The 19,384-nt window shown below is 43.0% G+C and overlaps 3 protein-coding genes across 5 annotated transcripts in view; 2 read left to right on the forward strand and 1 right to left on the reverse strand.

Moving 5' to 3' along the window:
- The window catches only part of SACM1L (SAC1 like phosphatidylinositide phosphatase), a 30,360-nt gene extending 21,864 nt beyond the window's left edge, over nt 1-8,496 (forward strand). Inside the window, exons 13-20 of the mRNA XM_082282559.1 lie at nt 929-1,027; nt 3,604-3,742; nt 3,970-4,039; nt 4,130-4,202; nt 4,662-4,755; nt 4,840-4,932; nt 5,631-5,688; nt 6,392-8,496. Coding sequence (XP_082138685.1) covers nt 929-1,027; nt 3,604-3,742; nt 3,970-4,039; nt 4,130-4,202; nt 4,662-4,755; nt 4,840-4,932; nt 5,631-5,688; nt 6,392-6,528 — 763 coding nt within the window. The 3' untranslated portion in view covers nt 6,529-8,496. The remainder of the gene's footprint in view (nt 1-928; nt 1,028-3,603; nt 3,743-3,969; nt 4,040-4,129; nt 4,203-4,661; nt 4,756-4,839; nt 4,933-5,630; nt 5,689-6,391) is intronic.
- An 806-nt stretch (nt 8,497-9,302) lies between these two features.
- Nucleotides 9,303-15,177, forward strand: SNRPD1 (small nuclear ribonucleoprotein D1 polypeptide). Its single transcript, XM_082281685.1, has 4 exons — nt 9,303-9,458; nt 10,032-10,108; nt 12,570-12,761; nt 15,005-15,177. Exons 1-4 carry the CDS (start codon nt 9,445-9,447, stop codon nt 15,079-15,081), a joined length of 360 nt encoding a protein of 119 aa, XP_082137811.1. The 5' UTR covers nt 9,303-9,444; the 3' UTR covers nt 15,082-15,177.
- Nucleotides 15,178-15,328: 151 nt separating this feature from the next.
- Nucleotides 15,329-19,384, reverse strand: part of SLC6A20 (solute carrier family 6 member 20) — a gene marked incomplete at its 5' end in the record, with an annotated part of 13,486 nt that continues 9,430 nt past the window's right edge. For all 3 annotated transcript variants that reach the window (XM_082281651.1, XM_082281650.1, XM_082281649.1), the window contains 3 exons: nt 15,329-16,601; nt 17,527-17,692; nt 18,702-18,883. In XM_082281651.1, the coding sequence (XP_082137777.1) occupies nt 16,452-16,601; nt 17,527-17,692; nt 18,702-18,883 (498 nt within the window). In that variant the 3' untranslated portion in view covers nt 15,329-16,451. The remainder of the gene's footprint in view (nt 16,602-17,526; nt 17,693-18,701; nt 18,884-19,384) is intronic.

The following is a 19,384-nucleotide window of genomic DNA, read 5'->3' on the forward strand; positions in this document are numbered from 1 at the left end:
GGCTTTTTTTATTCTGTGCATATTTGCTATAAAGTCATCTGGTGGAAACAAAGATGTGAAATTATGTGGAAGTGCATTTTGGTGATGTTCTGTATAGGTTCAAAAGTGGTGTTTGGCAGCCCCTTTTTACTATTACTACCAAAATCCACTTTCTTTGTTAATCATTTTTGATGGCATTTACCTGCCAGAGTCAAACTCTAGTCTTCAGTTACTTGTTTCAGTGTGTATAGACCATCTTTCTTCATGCATAGTCCTGAAATCTTGTCAAGTAACTTTTGGGTTATGAATGCTTGAGGGGGGGAATGTAATGCCCTGTAATTCACAGCAAACATATACATACAGATGTTTAATTAATAAAGCACCACTCATTTAGAGCACTTCTTGCCAGAAATTTGCTGTTAAAATTTTGTTCTAAGTCAGTAGCTGCTTAATTTTCTTATGACAGTTAGACTAGCTGCTTAAACAGAACCTGTCTGAGGTTTCTAGAGTTATTGAGGGAATTATGCCAGCAAAGAATGTTCGATTTCAGCACCTGTTTCTAGTTCAAAGTGAACAGGGAATGAAAGAATCCTGGTGGGGGAAAAAAAAAGACATTAAATAAGATTCATATCCCTTCTGTACTTCCTGGAGGAAAAATATTAGCCAGAACATAGAATGGGAACATAGAACTTGGAAATGAATTGTCTGCTTCCCCAGACTAGTGGCATTTTGTAAATACTTTTAAATGGTGTCGCCATTCACACTAAGAGGGCAGCATGAGATTACAGAGCACTGACAAAATCTCCAGATGTGCTGAAAGTCATCTCTAAAGAAAAACAAATCCTCTGCCACTACCTCTTTTATAGATCAGCCTTTTGCTGTAGGGTTTTCTGTAAACCCTCGCTGCAGTACATATGTAATCTGAAAAGATGCTTCTGTCTCTGAACAGATATGTGGCATTTGACTTCCATAAAGAGTGCAGTCGCATGAGGTGGGATCGGCTTCAGATTTTGATGGATCAACTAGCAGAACAGCAAGATGAGTTCAGGTAAGGCTCTGCAGTTCTTTCACTTCTGTGCTGTTAAAATGAGAGCACTTCCTCAAAGTTTCTGTTGTCTTGCACTAAGGCACAGCAATGCAGACGTGTAATCTTCTATGAAGAAGATGCATTTGTGTGCATTAGTGTGTCCATATCTCTGGTGTCTCGCTGATATCATGTGCAAGGTTAGAGACCTGTTACGGGGTAAGATGTAGAGCCCGTGTTACTTCTCAATAAAGTGGGTCTGAGAATTGCTGCAACCCTGAGTTGTGACAAGAGCTGCCTTTGTAAGGCTGGGTAAAAGGCTAGACAAAGAAATGAGAATGCATGTAACTGGAGCTATTTAAAAGAAAGTCTCCTTAGATTATATTTTTCTTTCATCCAGTAGTAATTCCAGGTGGTATTGACAGCAGACTGTTTTGCCACATAGTGTACAACACTGGGTGTTCCTTCCACAGGCGTTTGTAAAAATGTTTTCTCTAACACACGCGTTGTTGTGGCTCCAGACCTTGCACTGGCATTGATTGTTAGCCCTTGCTAACATAAGTAACCCAAATGGAAACAAATTCTCATTTTCTTTAGTCATATAAAAATACACAAAATGTCCAAATCAGTTTAAATCTTTAGTCCCACAAGTGTGTTTTTGGTCATAGCTACTTGTAGACATGTGGATTGCTAGGGAAATAGTTTACTTTGTTCTGCTTTTCTGATTGCTTCCTTCCTGTTCCTGAAGTCTTGTGCCTAAAGCACAAAGCAGATCAGCTAAAACATTACAAGACTAGCAGTGATATAGTCCATCATAACAAAATAAAATGAGGTGAGGTATGGACTAGAACAGGAGTCTTCTTAATGAAGTCTCTTACCTGGAGTGATGGCTATGGGAATGATATAAATTAATCAGATTATAGTTAGTATTCTGTCCACTGCAAAAAAAAGGCCTTAAAAACTCATAAAGACCTAATCAATAAACTGACTTTGAACACCTCAAATAAGGAGAAATAAGATTGCAGGTTTTTCCTACACAGCAAGGATCCTTTATTCTCAGCATTAATACTGAATCCCATAACTTGTTTACTGTCAGCTGCCATTGGAGGTGTAGAAAATAACCAGGTTTCTTTGAAATTAAAAAAAAAAAAAAAAAGCTATTCATCTCTAAAACAAGATGCAAAATTGAAGACTTTTTCCTCAAGATTAGGCTGGATCTAACTTAACTTGGTTTTTTTCATCTGTAATGACTATTGCTTAAATAGGAACAAAAAAGTCTTAAGTTCTGATCTTCGTAGAAAATGGTTTTGCAAGCCCTGGGGAGGTAAACAGCTCTTACTTTCTGCAGGCTAAATCCAGTTGTGGAAGATCTGTCAGAAAGGAGAGCTGGGTTTGTGGAGGTGTTTATTGTTAGTTTTTGAATTTTTTAGAGCAGCTATAGGAGATGCAGCATTTAAGAACAGACATTTCTAGTTAATTGGGATAATAACAAACTATCTTATCCTAATATCAGTTGTAGGCAAAATGTGGGGGGGAAAAGGAGGATTTCACAGCTATTGTTGTCTCCTTTAGTCTGCAACAATGTAAAACATGGTTTAACAAAACTAGTTCAAGAATGATGAAAATGGCTCTTAAAAAGACAACACAAGATTAATCAAAGTAAATTCATGTGCTTCTAAGGCTCCTGATTGTAGTACTGCATCACTCTAGACTTGATAATCTTAAAATGCTCAACAGTGGATCATATGCTAGTCCACATTCAGGCTTCATAATTACATATTGGAGTAACCTAATCCATAGATTATGATCTGTAAGTCTGTAGACAACTGAAGTTTCATGCTGTGGCAGGACAGGCGTAGTTCTGTCCCATTCACACATCCAGTTGATGAGTAGATTGGAATATTTGTTCTACCAGCTCAGTATTGCAATGCATGTGTGCAATTCAGTGCTTAAAATGAGCTGTTTGTTATCAACTACTGGAAACACCTGGTTTAGTGGATTGAAAAGATTGAGGTAACACTTAGCGTATGCAAGAGGGAATATCTGGTTCCCCCACGTGCTCACATAATGGAGAGAATGTCATGTGACAGTAGCAGATTTTTCCATGTTTTCCAAGTGGCATTAAAAAATCTGAGTACCTTTCTGGAAGATTTGTGCCTGACAACTTAGGTGACTTTTCATGCATTGCTGACTGGATTGAACTGGGTGACCAGTTGTAAACAAATCTGGTTACTTCTGCTGTTAGGCTCTGCTAACGATCTTCTTATCTGTGGAGCTGGGACACTAAAATAACTGGGAAAAAAAATACGTGTCCCTGACTTTGCACCAGAAGCTGCTCTTCCCAGTGGCATATAACTCAATATTGCTGGTTGGCTTTCTGAATGTAAGAGTGAATACTGCCCTGAGATTGCTCAATGTTCATCCGCTAATGCTGTTTTCCAGCATGGGAAGAATTCAGGGAGGCATCAAAGTTCGAAGACATGGCTGAGAACTCATCAAATGCTCAGGACAATTGCATTTTGGTTGCTAGGATATTTACTTGTGAAAACATGTGGTTTATATGGACTGTTATCTCTAAATACATGTGTTGTATGTGTTAGTTACTTTCTAGTTGACTCGGAGGGTAAAATTGTGACTCAGCAGGAAGGAACGTTCCGCAGTAACTGCATGGACTGCCTGGATCGGACTAACGTGATCCAGAGCTTGTTAGCACGCAGGTCTCTCCAGGCCCAGCTTCAGGTAATTGTTTTACTCTTCTTTAACAAGCTGGAAGAGGAGAGAGGCTTTCCATTTGGAATGGAAATGTAATTTGAACACTCAGTAAGAGCTCACATAGTGGAGTTACTGTACTTCTTACTTGAGCTGCGTTGACTAGATTCAAGTTTGATAAATACAGCTTTTTCTGAAAGCAAATCCTAATTTTTCTATCAAACTCCTAGCAAGCCTCAATGTGCTTTTTATTTCAGAGACTAGGTGTTCTGCATGTGGGACAGAGAATTGAAGAGCAGGCAGACTTTGAGAAAATCTACAAAAATGGTAGGCTGTTTATAGAGTTCAAACAATGACTTTTTCTCTGAATAGAGTATATAACTTCCTTAATATTTCTTATTGTTTTCCTATTCATAGCATGGGCTGATAACGCTAATGCTTGTGCCAAACAGTATGCTGGAACTGGTGCCTTAAAGACAGACTACACAAGGCAAGTCAGCCTTTCTTGTAAGGGCCTTCTGGGTTTTTGGGCATGTTTGGGATTTTCTTTGAGCCTTCATATCTAAGGAGGTTATTGATCTGGGGCTTAGGCCATAAATGAGTTTTTTGCAATGGTTCAGTTGGTAAAAAGTCAGACTAAAATCTCCAGAACACTGTTCTTTGCTGTGTTTATGTGAAAGTAAAGGCTATGTGGAAATGAAAACCAAGGCAGTGTGCCATGAAGATGCACATTTATATTATGTGATGGAAAGAACTATCATTTTATTTTCTAATTTTCTTACAAGTATGCGTGGTAATAATGCAGAGGCAGCACTAGATAAATGTATTCCTGTGCTGGTGTTCGTTTAATGCAGTACACATCTGGATATAATGACAGAATGTAAATCTGAAATTATAGTCCTGAATTTATACATCTATTTTAAATATTTTTCACAATTTCTTTTTGCAGAACTGGGAAGAGAACTCAGTGGGGCTTAATAATGGATGGCTGGAACTCATTAATACGTTATTATAAAAACAACTTTTCTGATGGATTTAGACAAGTAAGTTAAGCTTTTAACCATGAGGAAGTGTATTTGGTAAACATTGCTGTGCATTCTAACTCTTGCCCTCCCTTTCTCTTCCAGGATGCAATTGATCTTTTTCTTGGAAATTATTCAGTGGATGAAGTAGAACCTGCTAGTCCTTTACATGTCAAGAAAGATTGGAAGTTCTTAGCTGTGAGTATGGAGACTTTATTTGTGATACAAGAAGCACAACTGTTTAGTCACTGGCTTCATTATGCCTAAGTAGGACTTGTCTGTTAGGCATGAAGCATCCCTGTAATCTGGTAATGTCTCTATGGTACCTGCTTATAGGATTAAACCCAGACCATTCCCTTGCCAGAAAATTGAGTGTCCTTGAGGTATTGGAAAAACTGCTGCTTGCTTTTTTTAAAATATGCTTCACGATGTGGAAAGGGGGAAATTCTGCTACTTACTATCATTGAATGTTTCTTTCTGCACAAGAATCTTGTGGAGTTCTTTTCTCACACTTCATGCAGAAGCATAGACTGTGACACAAAAAAACCACTTTTTTCATTTTTTTCACCCTTCCCTTTCTATTTTGAAATGGGATTTGGGAACATCATGGGTTTTAACTGGTGTATTTATTTTCTTTTTTAAACAAAGCATAAATCTCAACCTCTCTTTTAATGTACAGGAGGTGTATTTTAATTCTCAACGTAGTTACTGAACACACTCTTCCAAATTTTGGAACTATCCAAACTTTTATTTGTACCTGAATACAGGTGAATTGAGAATTAAAGCAAGTTCACTGCAAAGCAAGTAAATAGCTTTACAGTGCAACTCATCTTAAAGGAAATTAAGGAACGTATGTACTGCTGTATCAAGTGATTATTCTTCTTCTCTTTCCTCAGTTGCCTATTATTATGGTGGTTGCTTTCTCCATGTGCATTATTTGTTTGCTAATGGCTGGTAAGTCACTATTGAGTTTAATTTTATAAAACTGGCTTGTTTCTTTGTGACCTTTGTGTAGATGGTTACCAGTAACTTGTTCAGTATAGAATTGCTTCTCAGTCATTCTAAAAGGTGCTTAAGTGTGGCTCTGGAGATTGAGGTTTAGCACTGTATCATTAATGTGGAAAAAACTGAGGTGCTCTAGAAAACAATGTTAAAACTCATGGAGAAGTCAATTAAGGGACAGTTAATTGTCCCCAAATTTAGATGCACCTTGGTAGACCTGAACTTTATTGTAGGCTGGATGAAGCACCAGAGGAATAACTGTCTAATTTTGGGCAGACAGTCAGTTCAGAACTGTCAGATACAGGCATGAGCCTGGTTCTGATGGATGTCCCTTTAATCTCATGTGTTGGAAGTGGTGAAGGTTTTTGCCTTCTGTTTTTGCCTTGAATTTTCTAGCATTAGTGCCAGTAGAGTTCTTGACTGACTTCTGTAGGTCTCTGTTCAATGTGTTCCAAGAACTGTGTGGCAAATACAGGTTTTCCAAGGTAAGGAAACAGAAAAAGATCTGTGAAAGACTTCTGATTTCATTTGACGCAGGATCTTTCATTTTAAGATCTCTGAGGGAGAGCTTGAAATATTTGTATTTGTACTAAAGCAAAACTCTCTGGTAATTGGAGATAATGAGCTAAAAGGTTTATCTGACTCTTCTTCACAGGTGATACATGGACTGAGACACTGGCCTATGTGCTTTTCTGGGGAAGTGCCAGCTTTGGAACTTTTGCTATCATCCTTTACAATGGCAAGGATTTTGTAGATGCACCCAAGCTGGTCCAGAAGGAGAAGATGGACTGAATTTGTGTGTGTGGAAAGCGGCTTGGTACTGAGGATTCTTCAAGCCACACTTGGAGTCTCTACTGACCTGCTTTCCACACCAAATAATGCTCTTATGGACATTCTTCCTTGGCATTGGGGGGGGGGGGGGTGTCAGGGGTAAGGAAACCGTGTCCTGCAGTGGTGGTAGCTTTCAACTGAGACCTGACTTGACAGTCTTAGTTGCAATGGTCTTTGGAATATTGCATTAGTGGACAGGGCTCCACTCTTACCAGAGTAATGCAAAGACAAAAGCCAGCTTTTTGGTGTCTGGAATATTCTGGAGCTTAAGTGGACTGCTTAAGCTCATGTTCCACCTGGGCTGGTTCAGCTGGTTTTTTGGTCTTGACAGGAGAGAGCTTTGATGCTGTTCATGTCTCAAAATATCCAAATGCTGAAGCATTAATAATGGAACATCTGATAGTGGTCTCTGAACAAATATGGCTCATACCAATAAAAAGTCTAGGTCCAGACTTACAGCTGGATTACATTCGTTGTGATAAAGTCTGTGTTAAGGAGTCCTTCGTGCATATTTGTGAGTGGATTCTTTTCACTAAATACGAAAGATTTTTGAATCCTAATGCTATTCTCAGATGAGGCTTTTGTCCTGTCTTGTTAATCTAGAACTGATGCAATATTCTGCTAATCATTGTTTGGGTGAAAGGGCAGTGTAATTGGATGTTCCTGAAGTTGCAAATGTCTTGCACTGTTTCAATACTACAGTCTCCATATGAAAATCCAGTAGTTAGCGAGTTAAAATGTAGAATTTTCTTTCTAAAGATGTACACGAAATCAAAGAATGTAAAAGTCCTTTGCAGTGTTTATTCAGCCTTCCTTATGCTAAAGTCCCAAAGTACTTCATTACTTTAAGAATGGGTCACAACATAAAAGGTGAACTTCATATTGTTTTGCTAGTCAGCTGCTTCTGTCCTTGGTTATATTGAAATAATTTATGAAAGAAGGAATAACAGCCTAAGGAGAAAGCATTGAGTCTAAACTCCATATTTCTACTTGGGAGCAGCAGCTTGCTTTACATGCATGATACTGTAACACACTCTTTTAAGAAAAAAAAAAAAAGGAGAAAAAAAAAAGCTGCAGACTAATTTGTGCTGGTTAATGTGTGTCTTTAAATTTAGTGCTTCCAAGCTGTATAAAAATAAGGACCAATTTTAAACTATTTTGTCACTTACTTTATATGGTTTGTTCAAAACCAGACATGGAACTTGCTTAAGGCGCTGTGCATTGTTTAATATTTCCTGTAAGTACAGCTGTATATTCAGATTGCGAGTATAAAATTTAAAGGGGGGGAAGGGACAAACATGTAGAATACTACTAGGACTAGCACAAGTGTCACTATTGAAGCTAGAACACAAAACACTGATACTCCAGTGTTCCCTTGTGTTATGACTGAAAATATGTACAGATTCTTTTTTTTTTTTTTTTCTTCCATAACTGTTCATTTTAACCTTGAATGTTTCTGGAGGCCTCTCTGGGGTTTGTGTAACCGTAACCTGTTCATGAGCACTAGTACTTGCAAAGTATCCTTTTGCTTCTAGATGCTGTAATGGAAAAATACCAGTTGGTGGTTAACTGGAAATCCTCCTAACTTAAAATTCTCAAAGGTGAACTCCCTCATGGGCACAAAGTACAAGAACATCATAGACTCAATATTTGAAAGCAGTGGTTCTGGTGGTTCGCTGGCAGGTGGAGATTGAAACCTGGCTCGGTTGTCTTGCAGTCTAGAACTGAGTTGTTGCATCTTTGGTGAAGAACTTGTTGCAGCAAAGACCAAACTTGAATTGCTAACATAAAAGGTTTGTAAGACATAGAATAAGGTAGGTTTTAGAAGTTGGAAGGCACCTGTATTCAGTGCTTTGCAAAGAGTCTGTATTTCTAAAATCACAAATGGTGTAATACTCCTAAATGACAATAAAATGTTCAACTTTTCTAGATGTACTGTCTGTGGTGCATTTTGTGCTTTGGAGCAGACTGTTCCCTAAATGTTCCTTAGGGGCTGTTTCACACCTGACGGATGCTTTGGTTTTGTGTCTGCTCATTGCAGGTGGGGATCTTCCTGTGCTGTGCTCAAACAGTGATGATCTCACGCAGTGCCTGATGTCAGTCTGTGCTGTGTGGTGTTCCACTCTTCGCTGCCGTGGCTTGATCTCGCTTGGAGAGTTACTGCAGCTCCAGTGCTGCATCCCCAGTGTCACCTCTGCTCAGGGCCAGTGGTTCTTTGCCTCTTTCCTCAGAAGGGCACTTCAGAATCCCATTCACCATACTGAGAGGTGGAAATTCAAGCTGTCTTTTCCCTCTTACCTTCACTAGGTGAACAGACTGACACATACACAGAAAATTGTTACTATTACAGTTCTGGATGCTGAAGCTGTAACTTTTTTCCCAATAAATTAGTGCTGTACAGGTTCTAGGTGTTGGACTTTTCTTTTTGTAAAGCTCAAAGCAGATTTAAGTAGTCTTCTTTTTTTCTTTTCTAAAATGTGTATTTAATTAAGGAAGGCAAGCTGGCAGTTGTAGAACCTTACAAAAAGCCTCTCCTCCCCTCTCATTTCTATCCACCGTGCACATTCCTCTTTTCCGTCCCCCATCCTCATCTGTTGCTATTGTCTCTCTTCCCCGATCCCGTTTCCCCCGCCCTCTCCCCCCACGGGCGGGACCAGGCGCTGCCCGGCGCTCGGGGCGGGTCCGCCGGGCCGCTAGAGGGCGCTGTCACGGCCGCTCCCGCCCGTCGGTCGCCGTGGAGCGCGGCCGCTTCCTGGCGCGCGCGGCCCGGCGCGGCCTGACCGAGACGCGCGTCCGCCCCGCCGCGCTCGGGGCTCCGCTCGCCCGGGGCTCCCCCGCCCGCCGCTGCTCCGCGCCCGGGGCCGCCCGCCCGCCGCCATGAAGCTCGTCAGGTGAGCGGGTGGGCGCGGATGGGGGCGGATGGCGGCGGATTGCCCGCGCCCGGCCGCGGCGGCGGCGCTGGGCGAGCCCGCGCGCTCAGGGCCGCCCTGCGCTCTCCCCCCACTGCGGACGGGAGCGGCCCGGCATGGGCCCGGCGGGAACGTCCTTAGGATGGGCCGGGCCGGACCGGGCGGGGGCCCCGCTGCGCTGGGCCGCGCTCCCGCCCCGGGGCCTGCGCGGGTCGCTCGGCACAGCGCTCCCTTTTTGGAGGGAAAGCTCCCGGGCTGGGGTAGTGTTGGCTTCCCGGGATTGTAACGACTTGTAAAATGGTTCCTTCTTCGTACAATAATGGCTGTATCGCCTGGAAGTAGATGCTGGATCCGGCAGTGTGTCGCTCAAGAGGCCCAACTCCCGGTGGCTGGGCAGGAGGTGGAGTGTATCAGTAAATATCCCCAGCAGAATCCATGGGCGCCGTTTTTGGGAGCTCAGGATGCGGAACTGCGTGGTGCTGCCTGTCGAACACGTACGGCTTTATGTGGAAGTGAACGGGTTTGGGTTTTTTTAAACGCGTTTTTAATTCCCAGGTTTCTAATGAAGCTGAGCCATGAGACTGTGACCATTGAACTGAAGAATGGGACGCAGGTGCATGGAACGATCACAGGTACGGTAGGATGGGAGGATGCAGCAAAATACTCCCCGTTGCCTTTCGGCAAACAATTGGCAGTCGCGGCTTGAATGAATTTTTTTGTCCTGTGCTCCCTCTTGCGGGGACCGGCACAGGAAAATGCAGGAGATGGGTTTTGTAGGTCATATCTTTGTGTGCAAGCGCGAGGTGTGTTTGTTTTACGGAAGTGTCTGGATATTGTCGGGAGTTGCTGGGAGCTGTGACCAGCCAGCTCGCCGTAGGCAACCACGAAAGTACTTGGGAATTTCAGTGGGTCACAGGTTGTCTTTGATGTGTAGTAGTGGATGAGTCCACCCGTGGTCAGACCGGCACTGGGGGTGCATTTTGTGATCAGATTTCTCTGTTTTAAAGGTTCTGCTGGGAGGTGTAAATTTGCTGTAGCACTGGGAGCCTCTAAGCCCAGCTGCAGCTTTGCCTGCAGACAGGCTCCGGGGGGGAAGGAAGCAAACTCTTCCAGACCTTGCTTGGTAATCTCTTAGAATTGTAGCAGCACGATCACAGAATCACAAAATGGTTTGGGTTGGAAGGGACGTGAAAGATCATCCCGTTCCAACCCCCTGCCGTGGGCAGGGACACCTTCCGCTGTACCAGGCTGCTCAGAGTTCCATCCAGCCTGGCAGGGAGCACTGCTAGGGATGGGGCATCCACGGCTTCTCTGGGCAACCTGTTCCAGCTGATGTGGTCTTGAATTGGTTAAATTTTGTGTGTAGGCAGTTCTAATCTAAAAAATAAAGTTAATGATTTCTGTTGAGTACGTTTTTTGTAAAGGTGAACCGAGATGGAAATGCGTATTCGCATACGTGTAATTTCATGAGACGGGTTTGAAAACGCAGAGCTGGGTGTGGGATACAGGGCAAAGAGGAATCGTGGCCAAGAGAATCTGCTCCCCCGATGTTGCCGGAGGTCTGTTCTGTCGGTTCATGGGAGTTCCTGATTGCCAGGTGCTTCTTTGTATCACTGTGCTGAAGGTTGCAGGGAATTCTTTCCAGTTCATTATGTGGTTCTCAGGTATTAAAACATGTGCAAGCTATTTTGTTTGCTTTAGTAACCTCAGCGAGGGACATTGCTCTGAGAGTACTCCTGTGAGCTTTACTTAGACAGCGGGTGTGATGTGGGTGGGGCACGTTGTGTTTAATGAGGCAAACCCTCACGGGTGAGCTGAAGAAGTTGCTTCATCTCCCTTCCTAAACTCACCCCCAGGCGGCTTTTAGAAACTCTTCTGCCCAGGCACTCTTGGTGAAAAAAAAAAAAAAAGATACAACTCTTGTTAAATTTGAATTTTATTCCAGAGGATTGCTGAGGTGTTTTTTTGGCCAGTAGCAGTCTGTGGGGATTTGGCAGAGTTCAAAACCGGCATTATTTTGCAGCCAGGTCCATCAGCTTTGATGAGAGCTGAGTGAGCCCCCTCTGTGCTCGATTGCAGCATGCTCTGCTGAACCCAGCCAGATGGGAAGCAAACACATTGCTGGGCTCCTGACCTCGCTGCTCTTTCAGGCTTAATAGTTGAGCAAAGCCTCTCTCATTTTCTGCTAAGAATCTGTAAAGAGATTGCACAATCTCCTCTTCTTCCCTTCACCAGGGCAGGAGCAGGGATGAAGGGGCAGATTTTGTGTAATGCCCCTCACACCAACCAAGGGACTGGGTTGGGTGGAGCTGTATAAAATCTAGAAGGAGGAGGAGAGGACAGAAGAAGTAAAGTCACTGTCATTTTATCTTCACAGCTGGAGTTCCAGTCCCACATAAAGTTTATGATCTGCAAAATAAGAATTTCTGGGGGTTTTTTTACTGCTTCTCATGGCTGTTACACAGTACATGCATCCAGCTGAGGTTTTTTTATCTAGTTTGGGATTAGGCATAACACAGCATAGATTGCACAGTACTGATTCCCTACAGTTTTTACATACTGGCTGTTCTCAGAGTTTGGAACCACAGTGGTTGTTCCTTGCAGTGGGGTATTTCATGTACTTTCATAGAAAATTCACTCACACAAAATGGTATTGGATGTATTTTGTCAGAAGATAAATGCTGCTTTTGTGGTTGGATTTTCCTACAGCTTACAGAAAAAGGAAATTATTCAGGTTATTTTTCCTCTTCCAAGGTTTGTTTTCTTCTTTTTAAAGGACTAAAGATTAGCATTAGACTTCTGTAATAAGCAGTAGTTTATTTGTTGTTCAGAGGAATTATTTTAACCATTTGCAAAGCAGCTATTGCCAGGACCCGGGTAAAGATCTCTAACCATGAGGAGCTAAAGGCATCACTTGGTAACTGGCATAATTCAAGAGAGAAAAGAGATGTAGTTTCATTCTGTGAGAGGCTTGAGTAATTAATGAGTGGCAGAAGCAGGTGTTGATGAACAGGATAAATCTCGTTTCATGTGCACACTTAAAAACAGGCACCAAGAGACCTCATCCCTGAATTCAGGCTTGTGTTGTTACAGGAGTGGATGTCAGCATGAACACGCATCTCAAAGCGGTGAAAATGACACTGAAGAACAGAGAGCCTGTACAGCTGGAGACGCTGAGTATTCGAGGGAACAACATCCGCTACTTCATTCTGCCAGACAGTTTGCCTCTGGATACTTTGCTAGTGGATGTTGAACCAAAAGTCAAATCCAAGAAAAGAGAAGCAGGTGAGTTTGTGCTTTCCTAGTCTGTTCTGCCTTTGTCTGATTTGAGTGTCTGAACGTCTGCATTTGGTATCAAATTCTTTCATCGCTGAGACTTTGACACGGCACTGGTTCAGTCTGCCTTGCCCACCTCCTTGGCATCTGCAGAGCTTTCATTTACATGAAGTTGTGTTACGGCTTTTCATGTATCTGTTTTAAAAAATGTAAATGTTTATCAGCTTGAGTAAGTCTTAACCTATCTGAGTCTCACGGCTGGAACCAAAGAGATTTACACTTCCTCTTCTCCAGATGTCTGCTATGTTTCCCCAGTTTGTATGGGGAGCTTCACGTAGATAAGTACAGGACAGTATCTCAAATGGTGCTGAATGGTTCAGTGAAATTTGGTGGGGGATAAAAATGATATCTCTGAGAATCAAAAAAAAAAAGCTCCAGGAAGAGCAGAGACTGGAACACTACTGGAAGCCAAAGCTGGAGATGCACTCACTAGAATACAGCCTAGATTCCCTCAGGTTCTCAAGTCTCCCAAATTCAAAGTGCTGCTGAATAAAAATCCTTTTCCTTCAAAGCCTAACAGTATAAACAGTAACTGAAGTTTAATTCACACTAGTAATGATGAGTACCTAGTAAACCCCAGGAAATTTCCAGCAGTATATATTTTGCCCAGCAGTTAATCTGTGTGATTTTAAAACAGTGAGCTGTAAGTGAAAGCTAATTGTGCTTCAAAATCATGTTGTACCATTTCTCCTGTAATTAGTGTTGAAGTATGTGGGTGTGCAGGGTGTTCTGCATTGGTGAGCTCACCTTACTGACACGGGGTAAGGAATCTCAGCTGTGCAGCACCAAGTGTGAGCGCTGCGGCTGCTGCCTTGACAGGGAATAAGGACAAAGATCCTAAAGGGGCTTTGCTCCTCTCATGTTCTTTAAAAACAATCTGACCACACAGAGAAATGAGTGTGGTTGGATTGCTTTTTTCCTGAACCTCACAATGTGGTATGGACAAGAACATCCCTACCTGGTGTCAGCTTTGGGGAAAGCAGCTGTGGTAGCTCCAGTTACCTCTGTTTGATGATCCCTGCATCTGCAGTGCACAGAAGCGCTCTCAGACCAAAGCTGTGCTGTGCTTTGCCTTAATCCATAAATGCTCTTGGGCTTCAGAAGTGTAAAACCCTCAATCTGCCCTTGACAAGTGAAGTTGTCAGGAAGGGGCAGGATGCTGGCTGGGGTGAGTGTGCCACGTGTGCCTTGGCTTTGAGCGTGCTGGCGCTTGGCAAACACAGCTACCTGCTGATGCTGTCATCTTCCAGCCGGGGTTGATACTTCCATGGATTTTACAGGGTCAGTGTATTACCAGCAAAATAATGACACCTTGCTTATGTCAAATTTGTCCTGTGTCTCTGCTCCTTCTGTCTTTCCTGCATTTCTAACCTGCGTCCCAGAATAATTGTCACATCCTGCTCCTTGAATGTGGATGCCACTGGGTATCTCTTAGAGAGCCACCTGCTTCCACAGAATTTTCAGTATCTTTTTGAGCCCTGCACTCACAAACACATTTGAAATGAGCCAATAATCTAAAGTTTGCAGAGTGCCTTTGCAGCCTGGTGGGTCGCATTTCTTTGGGAGAAAGAGATGCAAAGGCACGTTATCACCGTGTGGATCATACGGCCTTCAGCAGTTGCTTGTGGCCTGCACTGTCCTATGATTCCATCTTGCCTTTACAATTAAATAGCAGTAATTAAAACTGGGAGCATGCAGTCAAGACATTTGCCTTAGAATCACATCTGCAATTGGCAGAGGCATCACTGAGACCAGTAGGAGCTGTTGGGTGCTGGGATCCTTTCAAAATGCTGACCTTCCACATGGTGCCTGAGACAGGATGAGTTTGTGTATCTCAGAGCGTGTCAAAATTTGCTTTTCCCTCTAAAAATCTGGATTGTATATATATATATATATATATATATAAAAGAGGAATTCTTGTTTCCTGTCGGATCACCCAATCACTTGGGAGCAGCCAACTGTTTTATGCCCTTGTTTTCTGCAGTGAAGCTAAGGGCAGACAGTAGCCTGTGGAAGTTGTATACTGGACAGAGTAACACAGAAGATGAAAATACTGTCTGAAACTTACTGAGCATTAACAGACAATACCTAACTTAATGTCTTATCCCAGGGAAGCAGTGTGGTGATTATGCTCAATACAGAATGTATTCCTGGGTCTCACTTGATTTACTCTTTTTCTTTTACCTGCCAAGTTGCTGGAAGAGGCCGTGGAAGAGGCCGTGGCAGAGGCCGAGGTCGTGGAAGAGGAAGAGGAGGCCCAAGACGATAACTTCCCATCATGCAACTCTTACCAAATTCTGGGCAATTTCAGCTATTTTTTGTACAGGTCTTGTTTATCCATTTTTAATAAACTGAAATGTGAAAAGGTGTCTTTCCTTTGTTAGCAAATCCTGGGGAGGGAGGCAGGTGTGTCCTGTTTGTAAGGCTGTTGCAGACTACATGGATCTTGTTGGTTGTCACTGTGGAGATTTTGCCTGCCCCTGAGGGCTGTACAATTCCTCTTGCTTTTTGCCCCAGAATGAGAGACTTGTGTTGTGCTTTAACAGTGTTTGAAATTAATCCCTCTTTTCTAAGGCATCTGCCATCTTCTAATGGTTACATAGTTAAGACACTGTATTAAGAACCCTTTGTCCCATAAGTGTGTCTCTAATATTGTTCTTCAGAGCGACCTTTTTTAAAGTTCATAGATATAATTTTAATGTTTTCTATTACATGAAGCTTGCAATTGAAACATGTTGCTTTCTTTATAAAACATTTACACAGGGAAATTAACCAGGTCCATGGAACTGCTGGATTGTTACATCTGATGATTAAAGAATACCTGGATATGAACTTTGTCAAAGCTAATTATATGGCATACTTTTGTTTGGGTGGGGCTCGTAAAGCAGCTTTATCACAGATACCTTCTAGTGTACTTAAAATGCATCCCTAGAAAATCCAAAGTACAGCACAGTGCACAGTTACATACTGGAATTGGAAGTTTACTTCTGGAGGTGGGAGAACTTGTGCAGCTCACATATATGTGTGCATATATATATGTATATGCATATATAAATATATATATTCACTGCTTTGCTGGACACAAGTATAAAAGAAGCCATGTTGGCCATATTTATCTCCCAATGCCATCCTACTGCTTTCTCTCATGTAGGAAAGCAATGTCACATGCTCATTGCCAGACTTCAGCAGTTTCACCTGTTGATGAAATACAGATGTCACCTCAAACAATGAGTATGCTTAAATGTTTTGAATGGTTGAGGGTATTTGCTGGTACTTAGGTGCAGGAACATGCTTGGTTACTCATGTTTCTACACAGGCAGTGCTACAACAGTGGAAAAGAATCACCTAACGTGTAATGGGCTGATATGCTGGTTAATTTGTGCTAGCTGGCATTTTGTGAGCTGCTCTTCTCCCTCTCACCTCTTTTACAGAGGCCATTTTAAAGCTTCATCTTGTTACAGAAGAGCTTTTTTTTTCCAAACCATTGTGGAACCTCCCAAGAGCACTTTTTGGTCAATATAGCACCCACCATTCTCAACTCTATAAATAGCTGCTACAAATAATGGTTGCTGCTGTCTTCCAGAAGTGCCCAGTCACTGATGACAGGGGTAAGGTCTTCCCAAATCCAGCTGTCAGCTTTCATGCAACAGTTGAAACTCGTTCCCTCTTCAGTCTCTTCCTTATAAAAGTCACTAGTGCTCCCAGAGGAATGCACATGGTGGATGCTGCCACCAGCAGCCCGATCACTGCCAGGGCATAGCCCGGGTAATCCTTGGTCACCAACTCTCCCTGCAAGGGAGAAAAGCAGTGTTGGATCTGTGGGATCTGCCCCAGAGTCGGGCCAGGAGCAAAGCTGTGTGCATGGGTCTAGACAGGACCTCTGAGAAGCAGTTCCAGGCTGTGGCAGCCCATGGCTGCCCTCAGTGCTGTTCTTTGTCCAACCATACACACTGAAACCTGACAAGAACAGAGCTGCTGACAATAGGATTGGGAAAAACTTCTGCAAGCTTTGGTAAAGAGCAGATTTTGGCTTGATTTGTGTTTCTTAATGAGGTGGCTGAGCCCTGACCTCTGTCAGGTCTCTGTTCCTCTCCTGGAGCCTGCGGGCTCATGCTGACACCCAGTCAACAGGCCAGGCCCACTGTGGGTCCCAAATTGGCCATGACATGAAAACAATGATGTTCTTTGTTTCTGCATGATGGGAACATTTCCACAAAAGGTTATGAAACCAGTGATTACTTATCCAGCCGTAATTGCTCTGTGATGAATACACAGTCCAGTATTCTTAAGAAAATGTTCTGGCCATAAAGAAAAATGTGTATGGAAATCATGAGAACTAGTCCAGCAGCAGCTCAGTTCTGTTAAAATACCACTAATTTTGTTCAAAATAAATACACTTTGAAAGCAGGGGGTTTTTAAGTGTGTTTTTAAAGATGATACTTGGGTCTTCAATATGAATGAAATTTAATTCTATGAAGAGTTGATTAAGAACCTCATAGAGGGAAATTAGTTGATTTTACAGAACCATTACATCATCACTAAGTCAAATCTCCCCTGTTTTTCCTATCCACAAAATTAAGGGATGGCCCTGACTCCAGCTACTCACTTTCAGAAGGCCATTTTGTGGAACAGTGTAGTTAGGAAGGAAGCTTGTATCCTTGCAGGAACTAAGGAAAGTTTTTTTAAAAAAAGCCCAAACCCAAAACTCTTTTACCTGTGTGGCATCCCATGCTTGGTATTGCAATGTTCCTGTGAGGATATAGTCGGTGAGGTAAAAAATAAATAGGCTTATAATTAGCAGTGGACTAACAAAAGCCCACATAATTTTCCAATACCAGTTTGGCTTGCGTCCAATCATGGTGTAAAGATCTTTTTCAAATCTGTTCAAAAGAAAACCAAATACATTTTTGTAAAGAAAACCAAACGTGTTTTTCAGACTGGCTACAGAAGTTTGATCAATACCTTGTTCTGAGTTACTTCAGAAACCACCTTCAGAATCGAGTATGTCATATGAGAAAGGGGAGAACAGCTGACCACAAATGAGCTATTATTGTCTGAAAAGCTGGCTCACCAGAATTATGGTGAGGGTGAAATCAAAAAAGACACTGAGGCTTCCAAGAGAATCCCAAATTGCAGAGAGGAGCTAGAAAAGGTACAGCAAGAAAGTTCTGCCTGAAGTGTAAGTTCGGACTGTTACTGCTGTCAGCTGACAGAAAAGCAATGATGCTGAAGTACTGTGGAGGAAACAGCTGGGTTTGTGTAGTTGAGTGTTCTCAGTGCTGGTATCTGACTGTCTTTGAGGAAGTACTGGAGATGGTAACTAAAGTCTCACAGGAGACCTGGATCTGACTCGAAGGCGTTGAACTCGTCAAGGAGGTAATACCCGTGTATGTGCCTGGACACCTTGTGTGCTGGCAGACTAACAAAGCAAATGCTGAAGCCTTTCCCTTCAGCTGTTTTCAAACTCCTTTGCTGTTGAAAACTTCTCCTGATTCCAGAGCTTCCTTTTACCCACAAGGATTGATGGGAGACAAACAATGTGCAAGGTGACCACCTTTGAAACCAGACTTACTGGCACTGTTGTGCTCGTGCTGAATTCCTGTCATGGGAGGAGCGGAGTTTTGGCAGAAGTTGCTCCTGAGACCAAGGACACGAGCAGGGAGCCGTGTGTACAGCTCCTTGGTACTCCCCTGCCAGCAGAGACAGCTTGGCCCCTCACAGTCCTGAGCCAAGGCCCTGGAAGGGGTCTGCAGGGCAGGGGAGACCCCCATCCCCTTGCTGATCCTATAGCATAGGAGAAACATTTAGCCTGAGGCCATATTTTTATTCTTGGCCCGTGGCTGCTCCCGCAGCTGTCCCCCTATGAAGAAAGCAGGGCTGAAGTTTTACCTCCTTATCCCATAGATGTAACACACGGCGATGGTTTCCACCAGCACGATGAGCAGCAGTGAGAGGGTGGCTGCGTAGTCATTGAAAATGTCAAACCAGTAATTTCCAGCCTCCATGGTGAAGATCAGGCCAATTATACAATTAATGAAACACACAACACCTGCATGGATAAAACAGGGATCCTGCCATTACACCTGGAAGTTTGTGTAGGGAAAATGTCACACTTCTCGTGACTAAAAAGCTGGTGGGATTTCTGCTGAGCAGCTTTCTCTGAGGAGGATTTTATTTTTCCCCCCATGGAAAAGATGTGTCCCTGTGCATGTGTGACTGTCGTTAAACTGCTGCTCCCTAGACCTGCACAGTCACAGCACATCACCCCAGACATGGTCAAGACAACCAAGTCTTAGCAGCAGCCTTGTCACATGTGCATGCAGCATCTGCTGTTGCTGCTGGGTACACAGCTAAAACAGGTTTTAAGGTAGGACAACTGATTTCCACGCCCCAACAGGAGCATGTATTTCTTTTGGCCAAATACTGAGGTGGTTCACAGTGGGGATACTGGTGATGTGACTGAAGAGCTACTTGCTGCAGCTATACTGCCATTTGTACCATCCCTTTGAGTTTCACCAGTGAGTAGACACCAGTCTGACAGAGCTGAGGTGTGTTGGGAAGGCTGTAAATGC

Source organism: Coloeus monedula, assembly GCF_965178545.1.
Source record: "Coloeus monedula genome assembly, chromosome: 1".
In the NCBI taxonomy this organism is placed as follows: domain Eukaryota; kingdom Metazoa; phylum Chordata; class Aves; order Passeriformes; family Corvidae; genus Coloeus; species Coloeus monedula.